Source organism: Falco peregrinus, chromosome 5 (assembly GCF_023634155.1).
Source record: "Falco peregrinus isolate bFalPer1 chromosome 5, bFalPer1.pri, whole genome shotgun sequence".
Lineage (NCBI taxonomy): Eukaryota > Metazoa > Chordata > Aves > Falconiformes > Falconidae > Falco > Falco peregrinus.
The window spans coordinates 39,290,945-39,315,417 of record NC_073725.1 but is presented as its reverse complement, the minus strand read 5'-3'; the positions used below and the strand labels follow the sequence as shown (position 1 = coordinate 39,315,417).

Genomic DNA, 24,473 nt, shown 5'->3' with positions numbered 1-24,473 from the left:
GTTTGCAGAAGGTAATGTAATGTATACATAACTGGCTTTAATAAATCCTTTTCCTCTGTTTTCTAACGTTAAGGATTTAAAATTTTCACTTGAAGATCAAAAACAAAAGAACTTAGAGTTGACTAAACTTTTGGAGCAAGAGAAACAGCTGTCAACTGATCTGCAACAGAAAATTGAATCCCAAGAAGCACTCAGTGCTGCGCAGCTGTCACGTGAACAAGGCCGTAATTCTGAGTTGCAGGTGCTTCTTGAATCAGAGAAGGTTCGAGCTCTTGAAATAAGCAGCGCCCTAGAAAGGGAAAAAGAGCTATGTGCTCAGCTTCAAAGTGCTGAAGATAAGGGGCAAGCTGGAGCACCTAATCCATCTGAGGAATTACTTAAAGAGCTACAGAAACAAATGGATGAAAAGCATGACCGTATAGTGGAGTTAGTAAGTGAGATGGAGAAGTACAAACTGGAATCTGTGCAAGTGAGACAGCAAATGGAAAAAGAAAGGCAGATCCAGAGGAAAGCATTACAAGCAGAACAAGATGCTAACATAATAGCACAGAAGAAACTCCATGAACTGGAGTCCAAAGTAGAAGACCTTCAGTGGCAGCTTGGAGAAAAGAAGCAAGAAGTTAATAAATTAGGGAATGAAACAAAGAAGTTGCAGGAAATAATCCAAGAACTACAGAAAAAAGGGCAGGAGAATGAAGGAAGAAAGGAAGCTGAAAGGACACCAAGCCACAATCCAAATGAGGTACAGTAGGACTAAGAGCAATATATAATACTGAACTGTGCAATTTAGCTTTTAATTTTTTTGTTCAGTTAGCATTGTGTGTCACTGTGCCTTTACTCAGTCTATAAAATAGTCTGCAGATTACAAAATATGGGCACCAAAGAAAGGGAAAGCATTCCAGTTTTGCTACCTACAACGATTCACACACATCCTCTGAGAATGAAGCTGTAGAGGTGTGTAAGGAGGGAGCGTGAGCAGGAGAAATGCATCTGAATGTATACACACACTTGGTGTGGCAGTATAGGAGAATAATATTCCCTGCACCCAGTCACAGGAATGAACTTTTTCTACTCAGGAATGCTCCAGGTCAGTGCTCTTAATCTTTAGTTCATAAACCACAAGTGGGCTTTGAAATATTTAAAAGTGATTTCTGAATGACTTCAGCAATTAAGTGATCACAACAGGCATATACATGAATATGTATATGTTAGCAAACAAAATAGAAGGAAGAAATCGAAGTAAAAAATAAAAGATTTTAGCCTAATTTGTAGGTGAATGAAAGTTGGAGCCACTGTTGCCTGTAAATTTTTCTCTCTCATAAAAGGTTTGGAAACTTTTACAATTACTTTTAAATTACTTTTAAAACTCTTTAGAAACTTCCCTGTAAGATAAGTGTTGCTGGGTGAGAGATTTGTGGGTGGTCCCAGAGATGGTTGACAGGAGACTTGCCTTTTTGCTGACTATGATTTTGTCCGTCATGCCATCATTCCATGCTTTTTGGCAGCTGTCTGTGGAGCCAGGAAGGAAACTTTTCAGCTGATTTAGCTACTAGTTTTTAATCTTCTGAAGCACTAGAAACCACCCACAGCTAGAGGCAGGACGTTGAGTGTATTGATAACTGCAATGTTTAGTTTGTGCGCTTTGCTTTTCTGCTCAGAGGTACCTGCCAGCACTGTGGTCAGTTACAAATCTTCCTTTGGTTCAGGTTGGCAGTGGCTGCTGGGGCTTTTTCGCCTCCTCGGCAGCAGATAGTATGATCTGTTTTCCAGGATCTGCTTGGAGTTTCAAATAATGAACCTCCTGCTGCTTCCTGTGACTTTTAAAACACTCTGCTCTTGTTCACTGGTACTACACAGTGGTCAAATATAGAATCATGGAGCTGTTTAGTTGGAGAAGACCTTTGAGATCAAGTCCAACCGTTAACCGAGGCCTGCCAAGTCCACGACTAAACCACGTCCCTAAGCACTGCATCTACGTATTTTATAAACACCTCCAGGAATGGTGGTTCTACCACCTCCCTGGGCAGCCTGTTCCAATGCTTGACCACCCTTTTTGTGAATAAATTTTTCCCAATATCCAATCTAAACCTCCTCTGGCATAGCTTGAGACGATTCTCTCTTGTCCTGTTCCTTGTTAATTGGAAGAAGAGACTGACCTCCACCTGCCTACAGCCTCCTTCCAGGCAGCTGTAGAGAGCGATAAGATCCCTGCTGAGCCTCCTCCTCTCCAGGCTAAACACCCCCAGTTCCCTCAGCCGCTCCTCATAAGCCTTGTGCTCCAGACCCTTCACCAGCTTCGTTGCCCTTCTCTGGACACGCTCCAGCACCTCAATGCCCCCCTTGGTGTGAGGGGCCCAAAGCTGAACACAGTGTTCGAGGTGCGGCCTCACCAGTGCCCAGTACAGGGGGACAGTCACTTCCCCGGCCCTGCTGGCCTCACTGTTTCTGACACCAGCCAGGATGCTGCTGGCCCCCTTGGCCACCTGGGCACACTGCTGGCCCATGTGCAGCCGGCACATGTCAACCAGCACCCCCGGGTCTGCTTCTCCTGGGCACCTTCCCAGCCGTTTTCCCTGAGCCTGCAGCAGAGCCCCTAGCCATATGCAATGACACAGCCATAGACCCAGGTTTCCTTGTAAGGGCTTTGCAGTTCTTCCATGGCCAGTGTCAGGGGGATTTAGTGCGGGTGAGGAGCACGTGTTCAGCACGTTGCTTCACTTGTGGCAGCATCAGTAGTACAGTTGCCTGTGACTGTGGACTCACCTCCATGACTGTGGTGGGTTTTTCCAGTCCTGTTTCTCTGACTATGAATTTGTCACCAAAACACATGGGCTCAGTTGCCCAAATTCCCTGCACAGCTGGTAAAGCAGCTTCTGGTAGAAGAAACAGAAAGGCTTGGTGGCATCCCGCTGGCTGAGTTTGTTGAATGGATTCACGCTGTAGCTGTATGATTGGTAGATCTTAGTCAAGAGAGGCATCACACTATGCCATTCACAAATACGTCTAGTAGTACACTACAGCACCAGTGTATTCACACTAAACTCTGTGTCAGAATTGTTTGTTCTTCAATTTCTGGGTGTGTTTCAAAATCAAATGTTTCCATTTTAAAGCACCAGGACACATGCATTTTATACATACATACATACATGCATATATATATAAATATAAAAAACCATATTTATGTACAGACTACCTGGGACACAGCCAATGACAGAACAAGAAATTGGGTCCTTCAGCAAAAAATGGAAGGAGCCAAGACAAATGAATTGACCTACCCGACGCTGACAGGAGGAGGAGATCTCTCTGCTGCTACTGAAATTCTGGAAAATGTCAGACACAAGCTGCAAAATGTATCTCCAAAGCTGAAGCAGTTGGCTCGGAAAGCTGCTAGCAGGTTAGACCAGTCTTCAGCTACTTGGCTTTGTTAATAGCAACCAACAAGTTAATATATTGTCATCATATTTATATTAATTAATATAATTATAATTTCATATTTCTATAATTGAAATAATAATATTGATTAATCGTAATTCACAGACCGCAGGCCTAACTGATTTTTGGGTTGTTCTAGTTTTATCGTGTATCCCAGTACTTGAGGTATAGTGATGTAAGACAGGATCACAGAGTATCAGGTGCTGCTCTAAATCTGACATGCTTAATGTGGTCTTTTGTAAGTTACAGCAACATTGTCTTTTTTTTTCACTGAAAAGTGATAAGGTTTATTTGGGTATCATGTAGGTAGGTAATTTTAAAACAATTTAGTAATGAAATAATTCACTGTATAAGAGGATGAATATAGGGATTGTTGCTATGGATCATCCCCCTTGCTTCCCCCAGGAAAAAAAAAATACTTGATGGTCAAGTGAAGCTGACCTTGATTCTTATTTTCTTGGGTTACTGTTTCTTAAGAAAAAAATGTAGCACAGTACCAGGTCCATGGGAGGTTTTAATCTGTTTTATTTTTATATATATATATATATATATATATATATATATATATATATATATATATATATATATATATATATATATATATATATATAATATTATGCTGTGATGGTGATTTAATATTAAACATTCATTCTGATACATTTGGGCAAAGTGGAATTCATTCTGTCCTGAAAATACCCTAAGATTTTGATCACACAGATTCAACAGATTTGTGGGAAGCAGAACCACAGTTTTAAATGTGCTTCATGTAGAACATGGGTTTTTTTCTAAATAAGTGGGAACTGTTCTATGCAAATTCTTTGTAAAATTGAGCCAATTTCATTTAGAGTCACTGAGCAGTCTTGAAAATGCTGCTGTGTCATTGGTAACTATGCTGATGTGACTTGCTAAAGTCCCAGTGCATGTGGATCGATGGAAAGTGCTGTTAGGCTGGCCCATGGTGTCAGGATACCTGCTGTTGAAACTGTCACTTTTGTTTCAGATTACAGTTTGAAACAGCAGATGATCAAGACTTCATCGCAATACAAAATGCTATTGAAGAAGTTATTTCAGAGCTGCAAAAACTGCCTGGATTGTCCTGTCTGGAAGAGGTGAGTGCGACGTTTAAACTTCGGTGGGAGAGTTTGGATGGTGAGTTATGAGTGGAAACCAGCAAGGAGTTGTTAAGTCTGTACTTAGCCAGGTCTGTACTCTACACAGGAAAATCTGCTCTAGTAACTGTTCTGATCTGGAGTTGCAGAAATGTAAAAAACCCTTTTCTTTTCTTTTTTTCAATTTTAATAACCTTAAAAAGTGAATTTTCAACTTTCAAATTAAAACTTCTCTTCTTTTTATTATAAATTTTTTAATCTCATGGCTTTTTCTTTAAGAAAAGATTTATTTTTTTTCTAACAGCAGTGTTTCTGTAACTGAGGAAGCTTTGCTCAGTACTTGCTGGTATTAAAATCAGCATTTAACATTTACTAGGTTGTGTTGATACAATACATTTACTTAATCTGTGTTTACCAAAGGAAAGGCAGTTGAAGACTGAGTAGTGTGCACCTCTGTAGAAAATAAAATGAGGTAATCTGTTACAAAGAATTCAGTAATGTTTCATTTTAACTGCACTTGGCTAGGTCCTTACCTGCATTTTCAGCAAGTTTTTCCAACATGACTTGAAAAAAAACTTTGAAGCTTTCCTTTTCCTCTAAGCTAGATAAACCTAAACACAGTAGAAAAGCTTTGAAAATTGTTACAGCCAGTACATCTGAGCTCGTGTGAAAGTATTTTGCTGTGATACACAGGATAAGCACAAAAGGGAAAGTCATGTTAATCTATAGTTTACATGTACGCTTATGTTTTCTTTATGTAAGTTATTATGAAGTTATTGTCATTATCTACAAAAGTTTTTCACTGTAAGCCACTTATTTTCAAGTTGGCAACTTGGATCTAATACAACTTTTCTTTGGTTTTCTTTCTTCCTTCTAGCTGAAGCTAGTGCTGCCACCAGGGACTCCATCCAGCTCCTTGACCGAGAGGCTGCTGAAACAAAATGCTGAGCTGACGGGCTTTGTCAGCAAACTGAGTGAAGAAAAGAATAATTTGAGGAATGCTGTTATGAAACTGGAAGAACAACTGAAAAGTTACCAGCACAGACAACCTTCTGGAGACTACGTATGTCTTTAGTGGTGCTGATATAATGATGTATATATAGGCATGAAAGTATTGTTCTTTGTCTTAGTCACCTAAGTGGGAATGATCAAGCCGTCTGTCTTTTGACTTCCCCCTGCAGAGTAAATGGGTGTGAGTTATTCTTGTCCTGTGGTCAGTATATGCTGTTTACAGTAAACTTTGTGATTTTACCCAGCTTCTTTTTAACTGCTCTTTTCTTTTAAATTCCATGCGCTTCTCTTTTTGATCCGTATCTCATCACCATGATGATGAGTAGCAAACAGATCCAGGTAGCTTCAAGATCATAAAGCTGGTATGATCCTTTTTTTTTTTTTTTTGATAAGCTGTATTTTTCTAGGATATTGATCAGGCTCCTAAACTCTTTGCTTCTGAGGTGTTAGAATGCAAGAGTGGCCTCAAATCCAATCAGTGGGTAATTTTATCATTAATTTTATGAGCTCTCCACCAAACCAATGACTGGAATGATACAGTTCAAGTTTCTCCAAACTGTGTGGTTCAAATTTACTTCCTTTTTTCTTCAGTCTTCTAGACACTCATCGGATGTTGGAATTAATATCGATACTCTTGTTGCCTCTGAGAAGGAAATTTGGAACAGAGAAAAGCTGTCACTGCAGAAATCTTTGAAACAAGCTGATGCAGAGCTCTCCAAGCTGAGAGCAGAGCTCAGGAGCGAAGCTTTCCTCAGAGAACTGGGATCAGATTCCGAAAATGCTGTTTTAAGGGTAGGAAAACTTTGTTGTCCGCATACTAACTACAGCTGCTTTTTTTTATTTTGATTTGGGCAGATTTATCGTTGTGTTCACTCTACTTATTCATATATAAACAGATACTCAGTTTTTAAATTTTCATCCTCAGATACCTGACTCAGTTTTTCTCCCCAAGAATGGAGTTGTCCTTTCATGTATGCTCATATTTCCTGCTGCTCAGGTGACCGTCAAATTACAAAACTACATTTAACAAGTGTGAGCAGCAGTACAGTCTTCTCTGTGACAGTGAAAAATGAATAATCACAGAAATACTATAGGAGTAATGATGTCCAAAAGTCTTAGAACTGTAATCATTCTTGGAGCTTATGGGACCTTTTTTTTTTCCCCCTTGTTGTAGAGAATTTATGGCAAATACCTACGAGCAGAGAGCTTTCGGAAAGCTCTCATATATCAGAAAAAATATTTGCTGCTGTTACTAGGCGGATTCCAGGAGTGTGAAGAAGCCACGCTGGCCCTCATTGCACGAATGGGTGGACAGCCTTCCTACACAGACCTCGAAATCATCACTCATCATTCAAAGGGTTTTACAAGATTTCGCTCTGCAGTCAGAGTGTCCATCGCAATTTCAAGGTAAACTGGAGGAAGTTGTTTTTGAACAAATAGGGCTGTGACGTTTAATATACACTTTTCTAGCTGTAGTTGAATCTAGAACTTGTCATGTTTCATCCTGTTTAAATTACATATTTTTGGTAGTCATGAATAGAGTAGATACTGTGTAGGGCAACAAGTTGAGCAGAGCATAGGCAAAATCTGCAATAGGAATAAGCAAACATCGTAGCTGAAAAGGACTCTGTATTAGATAAGCAAAGATGGAGTATATTAAAGTCATAATATTAGGGGGGGGAAAACTGTTAGCAATTCGAGGGTATGCCCTTACTTACGAAGATATTTTTTGCAGCTTGATTTCCTTTAAAGGTTAAATTCTTACACGTAAATATAATACAGATCTGTGAACTAATTTTATCCATGTAGGCAGTCCTTTGAATTCACAAGACTTTAGGTCTCAGACTGAGGATGAATAGGAATAAATGAGGAAGAACAAGTGAAGGTTATTGCTGCATAGTACTGCCACGTTGCTTGCAAACCTTCTTCAGAAAGGTTTGAACCCTCAAGCACTTCTGTTTGCTGTTGATCTGAGCCTTCTGTGCAGTATAAATGCAAGGAACTATTCATGTACCTGTTGTGAGGCTTTTACTCATAGTTATATAGCTCTGTGGTTATAATTCTGGGGATGTGACAGGGCAAAAATTGTATTTAGTATAATTTTTAAATGCTGATGCCCTGTTGCTTCATGGCTTAAGCTACTTGCTGTCCACTTAGACTTATGCAGCACCTCTGGAATCACTGGAATTGCAGAGGTGAAGCTGAAAGCAGATTTGGACAAAAGATGTTTTTCTTAGGGATGTGTATAAGGATCTCTTCTACTCAAGCTTCAGGTTTTTAGATGCCCATCCATTAATTTGCTTGCTGTTTTAAGAAATTCTTATGCCTTCTAGAATACAGCAAGCAGATTATTTTTAGCTATTTCATTTATCAATAATCAATGTTTTTTTTAAATTTGAATTGCAGAATGAAGTTCCTGGTTCGTCGATGGCACAGAGTTACAGGCTCTGGTATACTATGTATCAATAGGGATGTCTTTAGCCAGAACACAGGTAAATCATAGTCCAGTAATGACTGAAAAAATGGTATTCACAAGTCACACCGCTGCTTAATGGAGTTGGGTCTTCATTTGTATTTCCTCATGTGGAATGAGTGGGATGCCGTTCCCCCTTCCTTTTGCTATAATTGCTTGAATTAACCTATTTCTCAGGTTTCTGAGAGTTTCCATGCTCAGCACAGACTTTCTCATGCTCAGCACAGGCTGCTTGCTTTTCAGGCTTGTTTTGCTGTTGTGGGTGGGATTTAAAAAAAATATGGCAACTTTCCGTATGGAGTGTGTTTGCAAAAACAATTTTAGCTGCGTCCTTGGGTTTCTCAGAAGAGATCTGCACCCCCAGTTCTGAGAGGGGGTGCTGAGGACAGGGACGGACAGGGGAATTGTAGCAGCTACTGGACCCTGCAGTGATGACAGAGCTTATTGACCAGTCCTCAGGCCTTTTCCTCGGAACAAAAGCGTGTCATTCTTTTGTTACAGCTTAAAAGTTTTGGAAATCTGATTTTCTGTTTGCTTTTTGGTATGAGCCTAAGGAGAATCAGAAGCTTCATCATTAATTCGTGGCTGTCTAGGTCTGCACTAAAACCCTGTCCTGCTCAGTCTGTGCGAGTTTTCTCATTAACACCAGCGAAGCCAGGATTTCACCTCTGGTTTTCTCTGAAGCAGACTGAAAGTGGTCTGCATTTGTTAAACACTGGTTTTGTGAATGCAAACAGAAAACTCGCAGTTTCGATTCCCCGTAAAGTGCAAAAGATGTTACTCTCTTTAGTTTTCAAGCTGTTGCTTTTTTTATTTCTAGGTAATGAATTACGGCCTGATGCATTCTCTGGTGGCATGGACCTTTATGGAGAACAAAGGCATTCCTATAGATCCAGGTCAGACATGGAGTCTCCTAGATCTCCTGTAAACTTTCACCATAAGTACGTTTTATTTTAGATTATTCTTCTCTGTGAGAACACTGTTTTACTAAGTGAATGCATCAGTGCTTACTGCTAAGGTTTGTAATCTTTGATGCCAGAAGATTGTTTTTTAAACTTCTTTTGTAAGGATACATAGCAGATTACATCTTAGGCTTTCAGTGTGTGGTTACTTACCACCTGATCAAGGCCAAAGCTCGCAGCCTTCTGCTCTCTGATTTATGTCATGTTCTTGGAACTGGTGGTAGGTCACTGGCTGGAGCTACAGTTATCTACGTCTGTGGAGTCTAGGCTTCACGACCAAGTGAACCTGTCCACCTTTCTGGTTGGCAGCAGAGCACGGCATGGAGAGGTGCTGCCTCAGGTGCACTCAGCCAAAAGAAGGGAAAAGCAGGCCAGGAAAAAGCAGGGCCACTTGCTGGGACTGGGGCGGGCTGTGGGGCTGCTGCGGGCTGGGAGGGATTGCCACAGCCTTGTGGCCAGAGCGTGGGTGGAAGCTGCTTGGTAGCTCCATGCTTGTTCTTGTTTAAACCCTTGTGGTTGGCTTGTACTAAGCTGTGATACCAGAGGAATCGGTCAATCAGATGCCAGTGAAACCAGGTGTCCTTCATCAAAAGCAACGTTTTTATAAGCACTGTCAGCCTTTGAGTTTACGTGGAGCTGGGAGCTCAGATTTTTACTGAAGATCAGATTTTAGCCATTTTGGTTTTTCATTTTTATATAAACCACCTCAACATTTGTAATCTTATTTTGTGGCAACCATAACAGTTTACATGGAAAAAATCTTTGATCTATTTTAGCCACATTTTTAATTCTAGAGAGTAATGAAGAGAGACAGAATCCTGTAAAGATGGCCGTGTCCTTGTTCACACAAGCTTCTAAATAGAAAAGCAAACCTGAGTTTACCATGGCTTCTGCTGCTGTCTCAGCAGGAATTTGCTGGTCAGTCGTTGTCCCAGGGAAATGCAGCATCAAATCAGTAGAAGGAAGAGGAAGCTGGGAAAAGTGGTTTCTCTGGGGCAGGCAGTGTGATGACTTGGGCAGTAAATGGCAGGGAGGTGACATGGGTACGGTGTGCTGGCTACCCCTGCGTAAGTTAAGGGACGTGCAGTCAGTACTGTGTCTGCCGATACTTTTGTTTTACTTCAAACTTTGTTTTTTTAAAACATCTGTGGTGTTCTGCCCCTAGGTTCCACGGTATGCATGCCGATTTAAACCCAGCCTCTTTCACCTGTTCTCAGCTGCAGAACTACGATCCTGAGCGAGCTTTAACAGATTATATCAATCGGCTGGAAGCACTACAAAGGCGACTCGGCAGCGTGCAGTCAGGTAAGGGCGGGGGCAGTCCTCCCCATGACTCTGGGTAGCACAGGGCTCAGTTCCACGTCAGAAAGCATGTGCTGGTTCTCCAAGATCTGTAACAAACGGCTTTGAATTTAGGCATTTTCAGCCTTAAACAAGAGGCTACTCTGAGATGTAGCAAAAAGCTCATTAAGAAAATTGTAAAATTCTTTGAAGGGAGATACACAGCTGTGCTTTAATTACAGGTTTTTAGGTCATTGGTAATGCTTTAACTTTCCCTGATCTCGAATGAATGTGCAGCAAGGATTCAGTTGGCATCCTATTACGATTTTAAGCTAGAGGAGAAAAATGTACCCAAGAGATTGGGATGTGGGAGTACAAGGGGGATTTCGTCTCCTACCACTTTGCTTCCCAAAGTTACAGCCTTTTTGTCCCATAGATGATAGTAAATTTTGTGCTGCAAAAGGAATAAATCAAGAAAATTATCAATGGGATATAATTTATCAAACTTGGGTTTTGCAGTTACTGTATTAAAGTCTTGCTTCAGCATAAAATCCATCATTTGAGGAAATTTTGTTCTTGAAAGATTACCCATGGGAAATCTTTCATGCTTCTTCAGCTGAATAACATGTCATTTGTGAATCCTCAAGTAATCTTAATGGAAATCTCTCCATCTTACAGGTTCAACTTCATACACTCAGCTGCACTTGGGTATGAGAAGATAATAATGCCCTTTCAACATCTCTATCACTGGCAGTGATGTTAATGGATTGCCTTCTCTAGATCTGTGCTCTTTCTATGCTTCTGTACAATGTGTATATCGTGGGACCAATATGAACACAGCTATACAATTGTATACAGTTCCATCCTGGCACACCCACGCAGCCTGGGATTTATGTATATAGGCACTTTGTGATCATGGAAGAAAAAAAACCCCCACAACCAAAAAAAACCCTCAAAACACCCAAACAACGAACCCCCACCTCATTAAATTACATGTATATTTGTGGAATGCTAATTTAAATGATTAACTTATCAAGTGTGTATTTATCAAAAGGGTGCGAAGATGAAACTTGTGTATTAATGAAATTGAGCTACATTCAGCGAAGTTTACTTGCACTTTTTCTGGCAAGGCTACTGAAGTTACATGACTCTCGTAATATTTGCTACTGGCAGTGCAGACAGAATATCACTTGTAGAGACCTATTTTTGTAATGGTAGAAGTTTTGAATTTTATGGGTATTTTGTCAAAGTACTGAAATAAAAGACGACTTCATGCTTTAACTGTGTTCAAGAACCACTCCCTTATTCCCACGGAAAAGGTTGCTCCTCCTACTTGCGGCAGCTTTACTTTTCTGGATTCCAAGACACTGCTGCTAGTGAGGAGAGGACAGGTACCAGCCTGGCTCCTGAAGACCCTGGTCACACCCCGGAGGGCTGCAGGGGAAGACTGTTGCACTCCCACCATTGCTGTGCCTGATGGCAACACCCCCATTACGGTGAGCACTGATGAAGGGGGGGTAAGCTCCTTGCAAGACCCACTCTTCTTCATAAAGCTTTTCAGAAGTGACAGGGTAGAGCACAGAAATCTGTCACAAGAAGACTTTTTATAAATGTAATTCAAAGTTCCTGTAACCCAGAGCTCGTTACTATTTATCATTGCCACTCTTGAACTAAATGCCATTTCACAATCCTGCATTAGTCATTACAAAGGGGGACAAAATTCAGCCGTTTCACTTAACTTTTGACCATTTTATACACAAACATGTTATTTACCAAATCAACATTTGTATTATCAGTTACTTTCACACTTAACATCAAGCTTCCAGAGATCACTACTTTCAGAAGGCTTTTTTAAAGAATTTTTTTCTTTCTGAACCTAAGCATTTTACAACTGCTTTCAAGTTAGACGTTTAAGTTGTTCGTCTCTGTGAACAATTTGCCTACTGCTCAGCTGTACAGTAACATTTTTTAAAAATAATTAGCCAAAACCATACCTTGTTGGCTTGGAACAGAATCACAAACATTCCCCTGCAGTGCCTGTTCCCTGACAGATGTACTGGAATTGGACACAGAGGTACAGTATGCAGTCTTAACCTCTTACTATCTGTGGAAAATAATCTTCAATTATCTTTCCAAAGCAAACAGTTCTGTTTAGAGAAATTACTTATTTCTTCACCTTGAAGAGCTGGCATGCACCTTAAAAGTGTTACACCAATAAAGACACTTTTTCTTTAAAAATGCAATGAGAAATGTGTAGAACAAGCAATTATACACAGCAGCATTAAATGATGTCAGCAAACAAAATTGATGCAAAGACTTTGCATTTGGTAATTATTGTTGCTTTCTGTTAACAGTAGCTGCAACAGCTTCCATTTGCCACCCATTTTGTGACAATTTTCTTCAAAAGTCTCTTAGTTTACACAAGTAAGGTTTTAGCTACAGAATTTACAGTGACCTCCTCTTATATCTGATAATGGGGTTATTAGGGGTGTGTATCATGGTTGTATAATTTATAGTTGGAAAATAGTCATTGATGAGATCAAATTCATACAAACGAAGCAAAGTAGACCAAATAGTCTTAATCTGAACATAAGCAAAGTTTTCTCCAATGCAGCGATGACGGCCTAGGAGGAAAGCCATAAAAAGCAGTTTAGAATACATATTATCAAACCACTTTTGACAACAAGTTAACTTTGAAAGTTTTTTGCAGCCAGTAATTGCTTCTTTCTAAACAACAGGAGGCTCTGATGTTGCACACAAACCATTATGGAACTCTGATGCACCAAAGTCTTGTTTATAAAAACTGCCATTGCATAAAACAGATTGAGAGTCATTTGAATGAGATTGTGTTGTTCTGTGTTCACCACAAAGCATTAATTCACGTACTGCCGGAGAAGCATTTGCAACACAGAGAAAAGATGCTGACTTTAACCCTGCTGTGGTGACATTTGCAAACTGTTGGGCATGGAGTCACAACTGCCACATTTTTGCTGTGCCTAAAACTGACTTTGTATTACCAGGTTTTTACCTTGACTTGAAAAGACAAGTCAAATATCACACATGCTGACCTAATTTGTTCTGATTGCTACTTTGAGTGATATATACAGCTATTGCTCAATTTACTTCATTCTTTTAACAGCGCTTTCACATAAAGAAAATTTTCAGGTGGGAACAGAAAGGAAAAAAATAGATCCTTGGGCACTACAGTGTGGGGAGGTGCTGTACAAGATGACCAGTGTGAGCTACTTCAGTACTCAATCGCTCAGGAAAGTGCTGTGTTCTCTTACTCACCAGCGCCAAATGGAATATATGCAAATTTCTCTCCAGCTGCTGGGTTATCCTGGAGATACCGGTCAGGCTTGAACTCTAGAGCATCCTTCCAGGAGTCCCTGAGTCTGTGGTTAACAGTGGGAGAGACACAGACCTGATGGCCAGGGGGAATATTATATCCAGCGACAGTCTACAAGAGAAGAGACAAGACTCCACACGTGACAAAACTTCCCCATTTTTATTTTCAAAGTGTTACCTGAAGTGTTGTATCATGACGCTGGAATTTCCAGAGATTTTGCCTAAGCTCATTTACAATGAATGCAGCTTCATACTTCATTGTTTCACTTGTACAGGGCACAATGTGCAAGTAGTTGCAGGAACCTTTAACAAGGCTGGCACTTCTACAGAAGGGTTTTTTAAAAAAAAGTGTTACCTTAAATTTATTGAAAGCATTTGTTATGGGAGGAACAATTGTTTAAATAATTATTTTACTTTCTTATTTGTACAAACAGCAAGTTTAAGTACAAGCCACATTCTTCCAAGATAACTACTAAAAGTAGCTGGCAAACAAAAAGTATCTTCAAATGGTAGCACCAAACTAAGCTCCAGTGAGACTGATGGAAGAAAGGGTTAGTTCTGCTGAAGAAGACACGTGCACACGTGGCTGTTACCAGGTCCCCCCAAAGCCTTCCCTTCTCCAGGCTGAACAAACCCTGTTCCTTCAGCCTCACAGGACAAGTGCTGCCGTCCCCTGCCAGCTTGGTGGCCCTCTGCTTGCTTCACTTCATCAACATGTTGATTGCTGGGGGCCGGAGGGGTCGAAAACTGGATACAATTCCAGCGGAAGGTAACAACTACCAAGTTCAATGTATTAATTGCTTTCCTCAATCAACACCAGCTACACTCCCACTGATACAACCCAGGCAGACATCAGCTCCCCTCCCTGTCAGCAAACACTGCTCACTCATGTTTTCCATCTGCCACGTGGGACACCCCCCGCCGGGCCTTTTCCAGCCCCATTCTACTGAAGTGAAGTCAGCTCCAACGAGCATACTCACCTGGGGAGCTCTGGCCATTCTCATGATGGTCATTATAGGAGGTCTAAGCCTTAAAGTTTCTTTTAGACAGCGATCCAGCAAACTGAGATCCTTGAGCTGAATATAGAGAAAATGATGTATCAAAATAAAGTCAAGTTTATTCAACACAAACAAAGTGTTTTTTATACCACGTAAAACTAAATTTAAAAAAAAAACAGAGTAAGCAGCTCATATTTACATGTACTTCATTAGCTATCCTGATGGGTTTTTTTCCCCAATTTGATTCGATTAAGAAGGAAAAGTCTCTGACCAGTGCAATCAAATAGGACTAGTTTCCTTCTAATTTGTCTCATGAGTGTTTTCTGACACCTAATTAAAGCACAGAGTCACACTGCATCCCTTTCCTCAGTGGAAATATGAAGCTCTTCCTCCTCTACAGAACTACTGTTTCTTAAATAAACATTGCAGGAACTGTAATTTCCTTAACACCAATTAAAAAAAACCAACAAAACAGTAACAAGCTGCGTATTTCTTTGGAGAGGAAGAGATAATATTGGCAAACAGTGTTATGACAGTGACAGCGACACACTGATTCTAACACAAAGCACATGACTGTATTTCACGTTTGTTTGTTGTTTTTCTTTCTAAAGAAGCATCGAGAAGTATAAAAATACCCAGCAGCAATACCGTAACATACAAACCTGCTCATAAGTTAATGGTGGCAGGTCATCCCCACAAACTGCTTTTTGTTCTGTGTAGCACTGTTCCTGTATTGATTTGTCTCTGGCTATGAAGAAGCCAAGCCAGGCACTAGTGGTGGAGGATGTGTGCTGCCCCGCTAACAGCAAACCGATAAGCATTCCAGCAATTTCATCATCTGTCAGTGGACGGCCATCCCTAGGTTAAAGGGGGTTATGTTAGAACTTCATTTGATCAGTTTTCCAGTTACAGCAGCATTTACGATTTCTTCTAATGTATTTCTTTCTCCTCCTTCTATTTTGTTGCCTATCCTATATGAAGCAGCAAAAGCTCTAAGGGTAGGGAGAAGGGAGAACAGAGGGAGAGACGCATTCTGGGAGCCTTAAAGAAAATCATTACCGAACAGCCAGCAAAGAGAAAGGAAACAACCTCATGACCAGCGATGAAAATCACAGAAATCTGAACAGCCATTAACAAGTAAGGTTTTTAAGCTGTTTTTAAGACTACAGCTAGGACCAATTTCTGGTAACAAAAACAGTTCAGACCATGAGGGAATATTTCTTTTTTTTTTTTTTTTGGTAGACAGTTTTAACTGAATAGTTCAAAGCTAAGGTCTATAAATGATAAGTCTTCAAACCCTTGGCTTACTTGTACGAAGCATCAAGTAGAGTCTGGAGCATGTCATCCTCCTTTTCCTCAGACTTTCGACGTTTCTGGATAACCTTGTAGAAAATATTCTTTATTTCTTTGTGCGCTCGATCTCGACGTCTGCAATTAAAAACACTTCTATTATCAACTTTATACAATGCAACACAAAAAATGCTTAAGAGGATTTATTGGGACATCTAGAATAGCTTACGAACAAGAACGTGGGGAGGGGGATCCAAACAACAAAGATGTTTAGATAAGATGCTTAAGTTGCTTCATCTGTTATTTCTGGTACCTGAAGCTTGGCAGAGGCAGCCAACCTGGCAGAAGCCAGGCAGCGTGAGTAAAGCCCCCATCCAGATCCGCATACAGCTGAGCCACCTTCTCATTCAGCAAACTTCTTATTTCTTTCCCATGTAAGCAACGACTTGCTGTCAAGATGATAAGTTCGGAAAAGGCTTCAAACAGGTCTGAGGAAAGATTTGAAAAAATGTTACCGAAGATGCATTTCAGGCGAGATGTTATGCTCTACAGGTTTATTTTTATTTTACAGAAGAGAAAAATAAGTAACTGGACACAGATTTTAAGTGTTTTAGATTGTTTTACTCCGAGAACGGAGCATCTGATTTTAAATTTCTGTGTGTCTGTCAGGTCTGTCTTTAATCAACACTTTAATTGCTGATTTCAACAGCTTTTTTCTAAAGTATTTCTTTCTAGAAATTTTTCTAGGAGAGCTAGTAAACCTTCCAAAGTAAGCCATGCAGCACAAGCTCAATCCTTAACAAACATAAAGGAAGTCATATGAAAACTTAACCTTGAAATCCAAATGCATGAGAAACCAGTTTTAGTTTTGCTGCTCACTGATTTGTCTTTATATAATATTTATACTTTTAAGCATAAAACTCTGTATTATCACATTCTATATATAAATTATATACTTCCAAAATAAATTACAACCATATTATATTAAAATATACAAGTGTTACATAAATGTTACCAATTTAATTAAAATATATATGTTTAAATAAATAATATTTATGACACTGTTATGCCACTGGGGGCTTGCAGAGCAGGATCTTTTCCTAGGGACTAAGTGGTTACACTGGGCTGACTCAGATCGTGCGAAATGAGGATGGTTCAGCCAGGCAGCAGGTACACTCTCCATAAGCTGACTAAGCAAGCAAAAGTAAGATAATGCGCCACTCCTTTCAGTGATTTTCTGAGCAACTTTATTCTTCAATAGCCTTAAATTTGATTAAACAAAATCTGTATTTTGCACATTTCTTCCAATGTTCAGTACAGTTTTACCTATGTCATTTTTAATTTCTTTACTATTGCAGTAAATAATTTACAAAACCATACACTGCATTGGCCTTAATGCCTTCCCAGAAAACTGGTGGAAAAATGCATCTGATCTCACTTACTTTTTTCTCCACTCTCTCCCCATGCTTTGAAATACTCCTTTGTTTCTTCTTCGATCATAGATACATGCTGTTTAAATTGGGCAATATTTAGCCCAGTTTTGAGCATCTTCTTCTGTTCCAAAAATACCTAGAGGAACCAAGACAGAAAAAGTGGTCAGTACAAGGTTCATCATACTGATGTAATTAACAACTTATTATCATTTGTACTATAAGAACATACAGAATTAAAAAGAGATTGTGATTAGGACTGCAGTGTACAACAGACACTTAAATTTAAATAACAGGTACTATTCTAGTTTTCACCTTCTTTGTTTTTCAAGCAAAAGTTTAGCAACATCCAAGTAAAATACAGTTCTCTCTCTTGCAGTACCAGAACAAAAAATAAATCTGAGAATCTCTGTTAAACTTTATCCCTGAAGATACAAGAAACATTCAAGACTGAAATATGGAACACGCTTCAGATACATGACCATAAATGTAATCAAACCTGTCCTTGCAAAGTCTGGATTCAGTCTGTGTTCCTTGTGATGTGCCCTCCTTGCTTCCTCTCCCCAACAGCATCAATCTTCTCTCACGCAGTAATACCCTACCTCTGGTCCAGAGATACACCTTTTTTCAAAGGCCCTCTGACCTCACTGCCCAGGAAGTCAGACACAGAAGCAGGAAGCAAACTGCCTCCTAGAAAAACGGTGAGCTTCACGTCTTTCTCACCTCTTCCTCTTTTCCTTTGAACAGACTCAAAGCTAACAAACCTACTGGTAAAAAGCCCATTATTTGATGAGAACCGTTCAATGGATTGATAGGACATTGGCTCAGAAAAGTTATCTGATTAATTTTTAAGCCCTGATTACAAATGAGGGCATCTGAACTACAGATCTGCACTGCACCATGAGTAATATGCCAAAAACCATCTTCCCACCAAGGGCTCTGCATGTCCTATAAAGTTATTCACAAAACAAAAGGCATAAAAAGAAAGGTTACTTCCTAGAAACTGCTCAAAAGAGTGAATGCAGTGGGGACTCCTCCAGCCGTCTGTCAGAGGGTACACGTGCCAGAGAGCAGAGACAAGCACATTGTCCCTTACAACACACTAGCCAATCTCCATCTCCAGCCTGACAGAGACAGGAATGACACACAGGAGCAGACTCGTCCTCTGCCATTTCAGCATCTCTCAACACAAAACTATCAACAAAAGGCTCGAGGGGAGGAGACAGAGAGTGAATGTGACTTGATATATAGACTATGCATATTAACCAACAATTACCAGAATTACTTCCTTTTAAAGAGTAAGGGGTGGTGCTTCTACACGCATGACTGGAAGTCACTGAAGAGACAGAGACTTAGCAGCTTGAGCAGAGAGAAGGGGGCCTGAAAAGAAAGTTCTGAATGATCCATCAATGCTAGAACGCCAATGAAAGTTTGAATGTCTCTCTAACTGCCCTCCCAGCAGATGTCTGAAATGAAGTCGTGGTGGTAGCGCTATGCAAAAAACCAGCTCACTACTAGCAGAATGAATTCTGGCCACAACCCAACATGCTACCTCTCCAGCTTCGCATCGGAAAACACACAACTAGAAACAATCAGTGGATGTCAAGAGCAAAGTCCCGGCACCTCCCCAGCTGTGGAAAAAAGTAGCCTAGGCAATTTTCTTAGAAACCTGGATCTGCAAAGATAAAAAGGAAGAAGTCCTTTTAATATCAAAGGTATGAACTAAATAGACTTATCCACAGACACTCAAGACTGACCAACTGTCCTGGTTTCAGCTCGGACAGCGTTGAATTTTCTTTTCAGTAGCTGGTACAATGCTGTGTTTTGGATTTAGATTTTTAGCAACATTTCAGATGTTGCTAAGTAATGCTCATACTAAGTCAAGGACTTTTCAGTTTCTCAGGCCCTACCAACAAGTGGGCTGGAGGGGCACAAGAAGGTGGGAGGGACCACAGCCAGGTCAGTTGACACAAGCAATCCAAAGGGATATTCCATACCACAGAACATCACGCTAAGTATATATAAGCTGGGGAAGTTGGCCAGGACCTTGCGATTGTTGCTCGGGGACTGGCTGGGCATCGGCCAGCGGGTGATGAGCAACTGTATTGTGCATCACTTGGGTTTTTTTTCCCTTTTTGGATTTTATTCCTCTCTTGCTCTCTCCTCTTTTCATTACAATTGTTTTTATTATTTTTCATTTTATTTCTATTGTTAAATTGTTCTTATCTCAACCCACAAGTTTTACCTTTTTCCCAGTTCTCCGCCCCAACCCACCAGGGAGGCGGTGAGTGAGAGAGCAGCTGTGTAGTGCTTAGTTGCCAGCTGACATTAAACCACAATACTGAGTAATATGGAAAGATTAATCTCTTGACTAAAGCAGAACTCAAACACACCCTAGGGGAAAAAACTCTAGAAAAAGACTCGTTTCAGATAAAAAGCAGTATATGGTGGATCAGTGAGGTAGGCCTTAATCATCCCTATATACCTGAAGAACATAATTGTAGGAAATGCCTGTTTCCAAGGAGCTTATAGAAAATTTTATGAAACTGCTGAAGGATGAGATTAGATCCCATCAAAGAACTAGCTCTTGAATCAAGACAGACCTTCAAATCCATCCATGAACTCTAGAGTGTGAAAGCAAAAGTCAGAACAGGTGTAATAAGTGGATGAACTGTCACAGAATTAAGGACAAACCAGCACTTTTCATTTTCAAGCAGACATCCCACGACAGTCGGAATCCAAAGAGCAAGCACAACACCGAGAAAAACTGGCTGACTTAGCAGTCGACATCTGATTCATAGACACTTTTCTGAAACTAGCATATACCAGAGAAGAACATGAAAGATGCACTGCAGAGAATCATGTACCCTCTACACTCAAGCAGCTCCAAAAGATCCACAACTCCATCCCTGACTTTTTGAGGAAGACCTCCAACGGTCAGAACTGGCAAAACAAGTCCATTAGAATGGCCCCACTTGTGGAAGAGGTCTCCTAGGACACAAGAAGCGATCTCCTACTTTTCATACAGGCTGCGGTCCTGCTAGTTTCATTCACAAAGGGATGGGAGAGGCTACTCAAACCCATCAAGTGCAAAAAAAACCCAACAACCAAACAATCCTGCCCCCAAACTTTTGTGACACTGTCCACCCACCATTTAACATTTCCCGACAAAGCAGGCGACTAGTAAGTTCTCCTTATTTGCTAAATGGAAGTTGTGGGAAATCAGTTGTAAATGAGATTTCCAAAAGAATGGGGTAAGAACAAGATACATTCTTTGTGAATCCCTGCAAAATGCCAGTGTGGAGGAAAAGAGACTAGTGCCCCATAGGCACATAATTAAGAGGGCAACAATCACTGCAAGTATCTTCAGCGGGGGACAGCGAAGAGGCACGCAAAGGAGGAAAAGTACTGATGGCTGTAGAAACTATTACCAGTTATATGATCGCATTTATACAAACAAAATGAAGCCAAAACCAAAAACCCCAAAATACGGTGTATCGCAGCGCTGTTTCTGCCACCAGATTACTCTGTTCTACAACAGGCTGCAAACGTCAACATACACTGAACACAGTCCCAGTGGAGCAAGGCCATCCACAGAAAAGTTGGCTTCTGCCGCTTAAGAGTCTGTCATGACAGCAACATGAACAAACAAGAAAGTAGCCAACACGTAGCTCAGAAACAATGCCACGCGACACAGCATTCCAGACCCAGGCAGACTGTATTCAGCGAACATATACAGACTGATTTCTGTTTGAGCAAGACAAACTTTGTGGTGCAAACTGTCAAATTAATACTCCCATATCTAGATTTGGCATGGCATAAATGAAAAATTATCACTCTTTAAAGCTCTCTCAGAAGGAAGACCTAAACTTGCTTGTAAGGGAAAAGTAAACTGTGGCCAGTGGTGCTGTAAGGGAAGGAAAAATGAAGAGACTCATTTACTGGTTTTTCTTCTATGTGGTGGGATTAGATGGTTTCAACAAGAAAAAATAGCATCCATACTGACAAAGGGCCATGTAGTAAATAAACCAACCTAAACACATTCAGTCTTGATTATTCAACCAGGACAATTTACCAACAATATGCCAGAACTGCATATGAACACACAACTCCATCATACAGAGCCAAGAGCTCAGGGCTGCCTACTCAGAATTTAAATTATGCGACTTTTCTACTCATACTTAAAATACATACCATATTAGGGACATCATAAGCAACTCCCTTGCCAAAAACCGGTGTGGTCAACCGAGAGTATACATCCTCTGCATTCAAATCTTCATTTTTACTATTGAAGAGTAGAGCAGCTGCATCACTACCCAGTAAGTATGTGAATGTCTTGCCAACCATTGTGAAACTGAAGACAGGTCCATACTAAGAGAGGAAAAAAGTGGCAACAATTTATTTTAAATATGAACAACACAAATTATTAAATTCATTTCTCTATATATACAGGCTGCCAGAAATCACTTGCTCGCCTAGGAAGTATCTAGAGATTTAATCAGAATAGAAATATTTTAAGCCATACTTAAATTCTGTTCTCAATATATTTATTAGCGATATCTAACGTTATAATGAACACACATGATCTTGCACATTTTAAAACCATTTAGTTTTAAAAATGTAAATGAAAGACCAATTACACTACAAAAACTAGCAGGGTAATTAAAGCACATATAGCCTCCAGTAACCTACAAACACAGTCTCAAAAAATTCCGGATTTGGAGTTATGCATAAATAATTAAGAGCAACAAAAGATTTTGAAGTTTAAAGGTCACCTTCAGCAGATCTTCATGTACTAAATTTGCCTCTCTCTAAGCTAACCAAGCTAATATTGAAGCTTATGACTCTAGAAAGTTTTAGACATTGTGAAACAGATCAATAAATCTTCTTTTATTGGAATTAAGGCAATGAACTGCCTTAGTTCATTTCTTTTGGGCTGTTACAGTATAAAACCTACTAAGGTTTTATACACCAGCCCTTGTAACATTGGCGAGGGACTTAGAATTCATCAAATTGCCTGCAGAGGTGATCAGCTACATTCCAGCCTGGTCACAGATTAATAGAGTGAGATTAAAAGTTCCCAATTTAGGCATGAAATAACATCATGAAAATGGCTTTTTAATTAAGTTGTGATTTGGCTATGAACATTACCCAAATACACAAACATATTTTTAAACCTGAATCATAAGAGATACCTCAAAAAACATTATTTCTCCAACAACAATGTACATAAAAAGATCTGAAGAAACAAGAGTCTACCCTGCACACTCCATTTCCACATTCGAGGTGGTAAATGAGAATTAATTGATTTTACACAGACTCCAGACAGAGAATGTCATAAATACACAGAAATATTTTAGCATATGCTCAGCCAGTCACGTGGGAAACACACCTACCTTGTCATAAGCATTTTCCAAAAATTCAATGGGACTTTTTCCAAATGCAATTGCATGTCCAAGGAAAGGGATGCTTGATGAAATGTAAGGTGGGTGTTTCTGAGGGAAAAAAAAAAAAAGAGAAAAATAATTACTGAAATTTGTGCAGAAAGTAGTAAGATTATGTCCATTTACATAAAAACTAAACAGAGGAGACGCTAGACATGTTCTGTTTAAACTCTTTTGTGAAAAAGCCAACCATGGAAAAGTGATTTTCTTTTTTAAATAGAGTAAGAGCAAGCCGCATTTAAAACCAGCAGAGGTTAAAAGAAAATAAATACAACTAAAGATGCTTGCTAAGGGGCGTCTGAAAGCCAAGCACGAGGGTACTGCAGCTGGGACGGCAAGCCAAGCACGAGGGTACTGCAGCTGGGACGGCGGCGCTCAGCAGCAGCGTTACCGGCCCGGCCGGGAGCCGCACGCCCGCGGGGCGCCACCTTCAGCCGCTCCCGCCCGGCACCTCCGCCTCGTGTGACACCGCCGGCCGGGCGCAGCCGGGCGCAGGCACAACCCGGCGCAGGGCTCCGGTCACACACCGCCCCCGCGGCTGCGGGCGCCCCCCGGCCCGAGCCGGCTCCCGCACGCCCGGGCTGCGCCCCCCGCTGCCCCGCGCCCCCAGGGCGGCTACACAGGGGAGCGCCCCGCGGCCCCCCCGGCCCTGCCTCCGCTCCCCGCCCGGCTCGCCCGGGCCGCTCCCGGGCCCCGCGGTGGCCGCCCCGGCCCCCCGCCTGCCCCCGGCCCCCCGCGCCTACCCCCTGGCCGGAGCCGGCGTGGCGCCGGTAACCCAGCTGCAGCAGGTAGCCCAGGCTCAGCGCGAAGGCGGAGGCGGCCAGCACCAGGGACAGGGGGTTGCCGACGGCCACCCGCTCCAGGAGGGACCCGCCGACCTCCGCCAGGCTCAGCATCGCCCCGGCCTCCGCCGCCGGCCGCTGCGCCGTGCCCCGCCGAGCACCCGCCGCCGGGCCCGGCAGCCGCCCCGCCCCGCCCCCCGCGCTGGGCTGATCTCTGCCCATGTGACGATTCCCGGCGCCGGAGCCAACCGGCGGCCGCGCTCCGCGGGGTGACGGCGTCTGCCGGGCCGCGGCGGAACGCCATTGGGCGGGAGGGGGGCGGGGCGCCGGGCCGCGGGCGGTGGTTGGCGGTTGGCGGCAGGCGGCGGCCTGGCGCGGCGCGCCGGGGGGGTGGCGGGGGCGGTGAGGCGGCACCGGCGTCGCGGCGGAGCTGCCGGCGGGCGAGAGCAGCGTGGCGCCGGGCCGCGGCCTCGCAGCGGGGAGCGGAGCCCCGGCGCGGCCTTGGCCGGCCCGCGCACTGCTGCCGGCACCGCCCTGTCGCTGCGCGGCTCGCTGCCCCTGCCCCGAGCACCGCCCCGCGCGGCTGCCGCCGGTCCCCGGTGCCGCAGCGCCGAGGCAGCAGCGCGCCGCGGGAGACACGCCCGTGGGCAGCGCGTGCCGGCGCCGAGCTGGCGCGGGGGGTGGTACCCGTGGGTCTGGGCTCGTGTGGGGGTCACGTGTGCCGGCCCCGCGGGACTTCGAACCCACACCGGCAGCGCCGCGGGCTCGGGGAGAGCGGGTGGGACGGTGCCCGGCAGAAACGGCCCCGGGGGTGCTGGCTGACCGCCGGCTGCACACGGGCCAGCAGTGTGCCCAGGTGGCCAAGGGGGCCAGCAGCATCCTGGCTGGTGTCAGAAACAGTGTGGCCAGCAGG

General features: G+C 42.3%; 2 protein-coding genes across 10 annotated transcripts in view; one reads left to right on the top strand and one right to left on the bottom strand.

The window, feature by feature from the left end:
- The window catches only part of AKAP9 (A-kinase anchoring protein 9), a 120,806-nt gene extending 109,257 nt beyond the window's left edge, over positions 1–11,549 (top strand). For 8 of the 9 annotated variants that reach the window (XM_055803471.1, XM_055803470.1, XM_055803469.1 and 5 more), the window contains 10 exons: positions 74–742; positions 3,189–3,394; positions 4,433–4,541; positions 5,419–5,604; positions 6,144–6,344; positions 6,727–6,959; positions 7,959–8,044; positions 8,846–8,966; positions 10,153–10,292; positions 10,947–11,549. In XM_055803471.1, coding sequence (XP_055659446.1) covers positions 74–742; positions 3,189–3,394; positions 4,433–4,541; positions 5,419–5,604; positions 6,144–6,344; positions 6,727–6,959; positions 7,959–8,044; positions 8,846–8,966; positions 10,153–10,292; positions 10,947–10,990 — 1,995 coding nt within the window. In that variant the 3' untranslated portion in view covers positions 10,991–11,549. The remainder of the gene's footprint in view (positions 1–73; positions 743–3,188; positions 3,395–4,432; positions 4,542–5,418; positions 5,605–6,143; positions 6,345–6,726; positions 6,960–7,958; positions 8,045–8,845; positions 8,967–10,152; positions 10,293–10,946) is intronic. The other variant, XM_055803466.1, reaches the window with a different exon arrangement.
- Positions 11,550–11,853: 304 nt separating this feature from the next.
- LOC101920327 (lanosterol 14-alpha demethylase) lies at positions 11,854–23,757 on the bottom strand. The gene is made up of 10 exons (XM_055803472.1): positions 23,522–23,757; positions 22,731–22,829; positions 21,529–21,705; positions 17,347–17,473; positions 16,218–16,392; positions 15,923–16,042; positions 15,277–15,472; positions 14,597–14,692; positions 13,560–13,728; positions 11,854–12,892 (listed from the first exon to the last, which is right to left on the bottom strand). The coding sequence occupies exons 1-10, from the start codon at positions 23,672–23,674 to the stop codon at positions 12,714–12,716; spliced, it is 1,491 nt and encodes a 496-aa protein (XP_055659447.1). The 5' UTR covers positions 23,675–23,757; the 3' UTR covers positions 11,854–12,713.
- Between the last annotated feature and the right edge of the window lie 716 nt (positions 23,758–24,473).

Bases quoted from the DNA above. Each gene is read 5' to 3' on its own strand.
- LOC101920327 (XM_055803472.1), bottom strand. From the start codon at position 23,674: ATGCTGAGCCTGGCGGAGGTCGGCGGGTCCCTCCTGGAGCGGGTGGCC. The intron at 13,729-14,596 runs GTGAGTATGCTC...CTTCTCTTGTAG, and splicing joins GAATGGCCAGAGCTCCCCAG to ACTGTCGCTGGATATAATAT. The intron at 12,893-13,559 runs GTGAGTAAGAGA...CTTTCCTCCTAG, and splicing joins ATATATTCCATTTGGCGCTG to GCCGTCATCGCTGCATTGGA.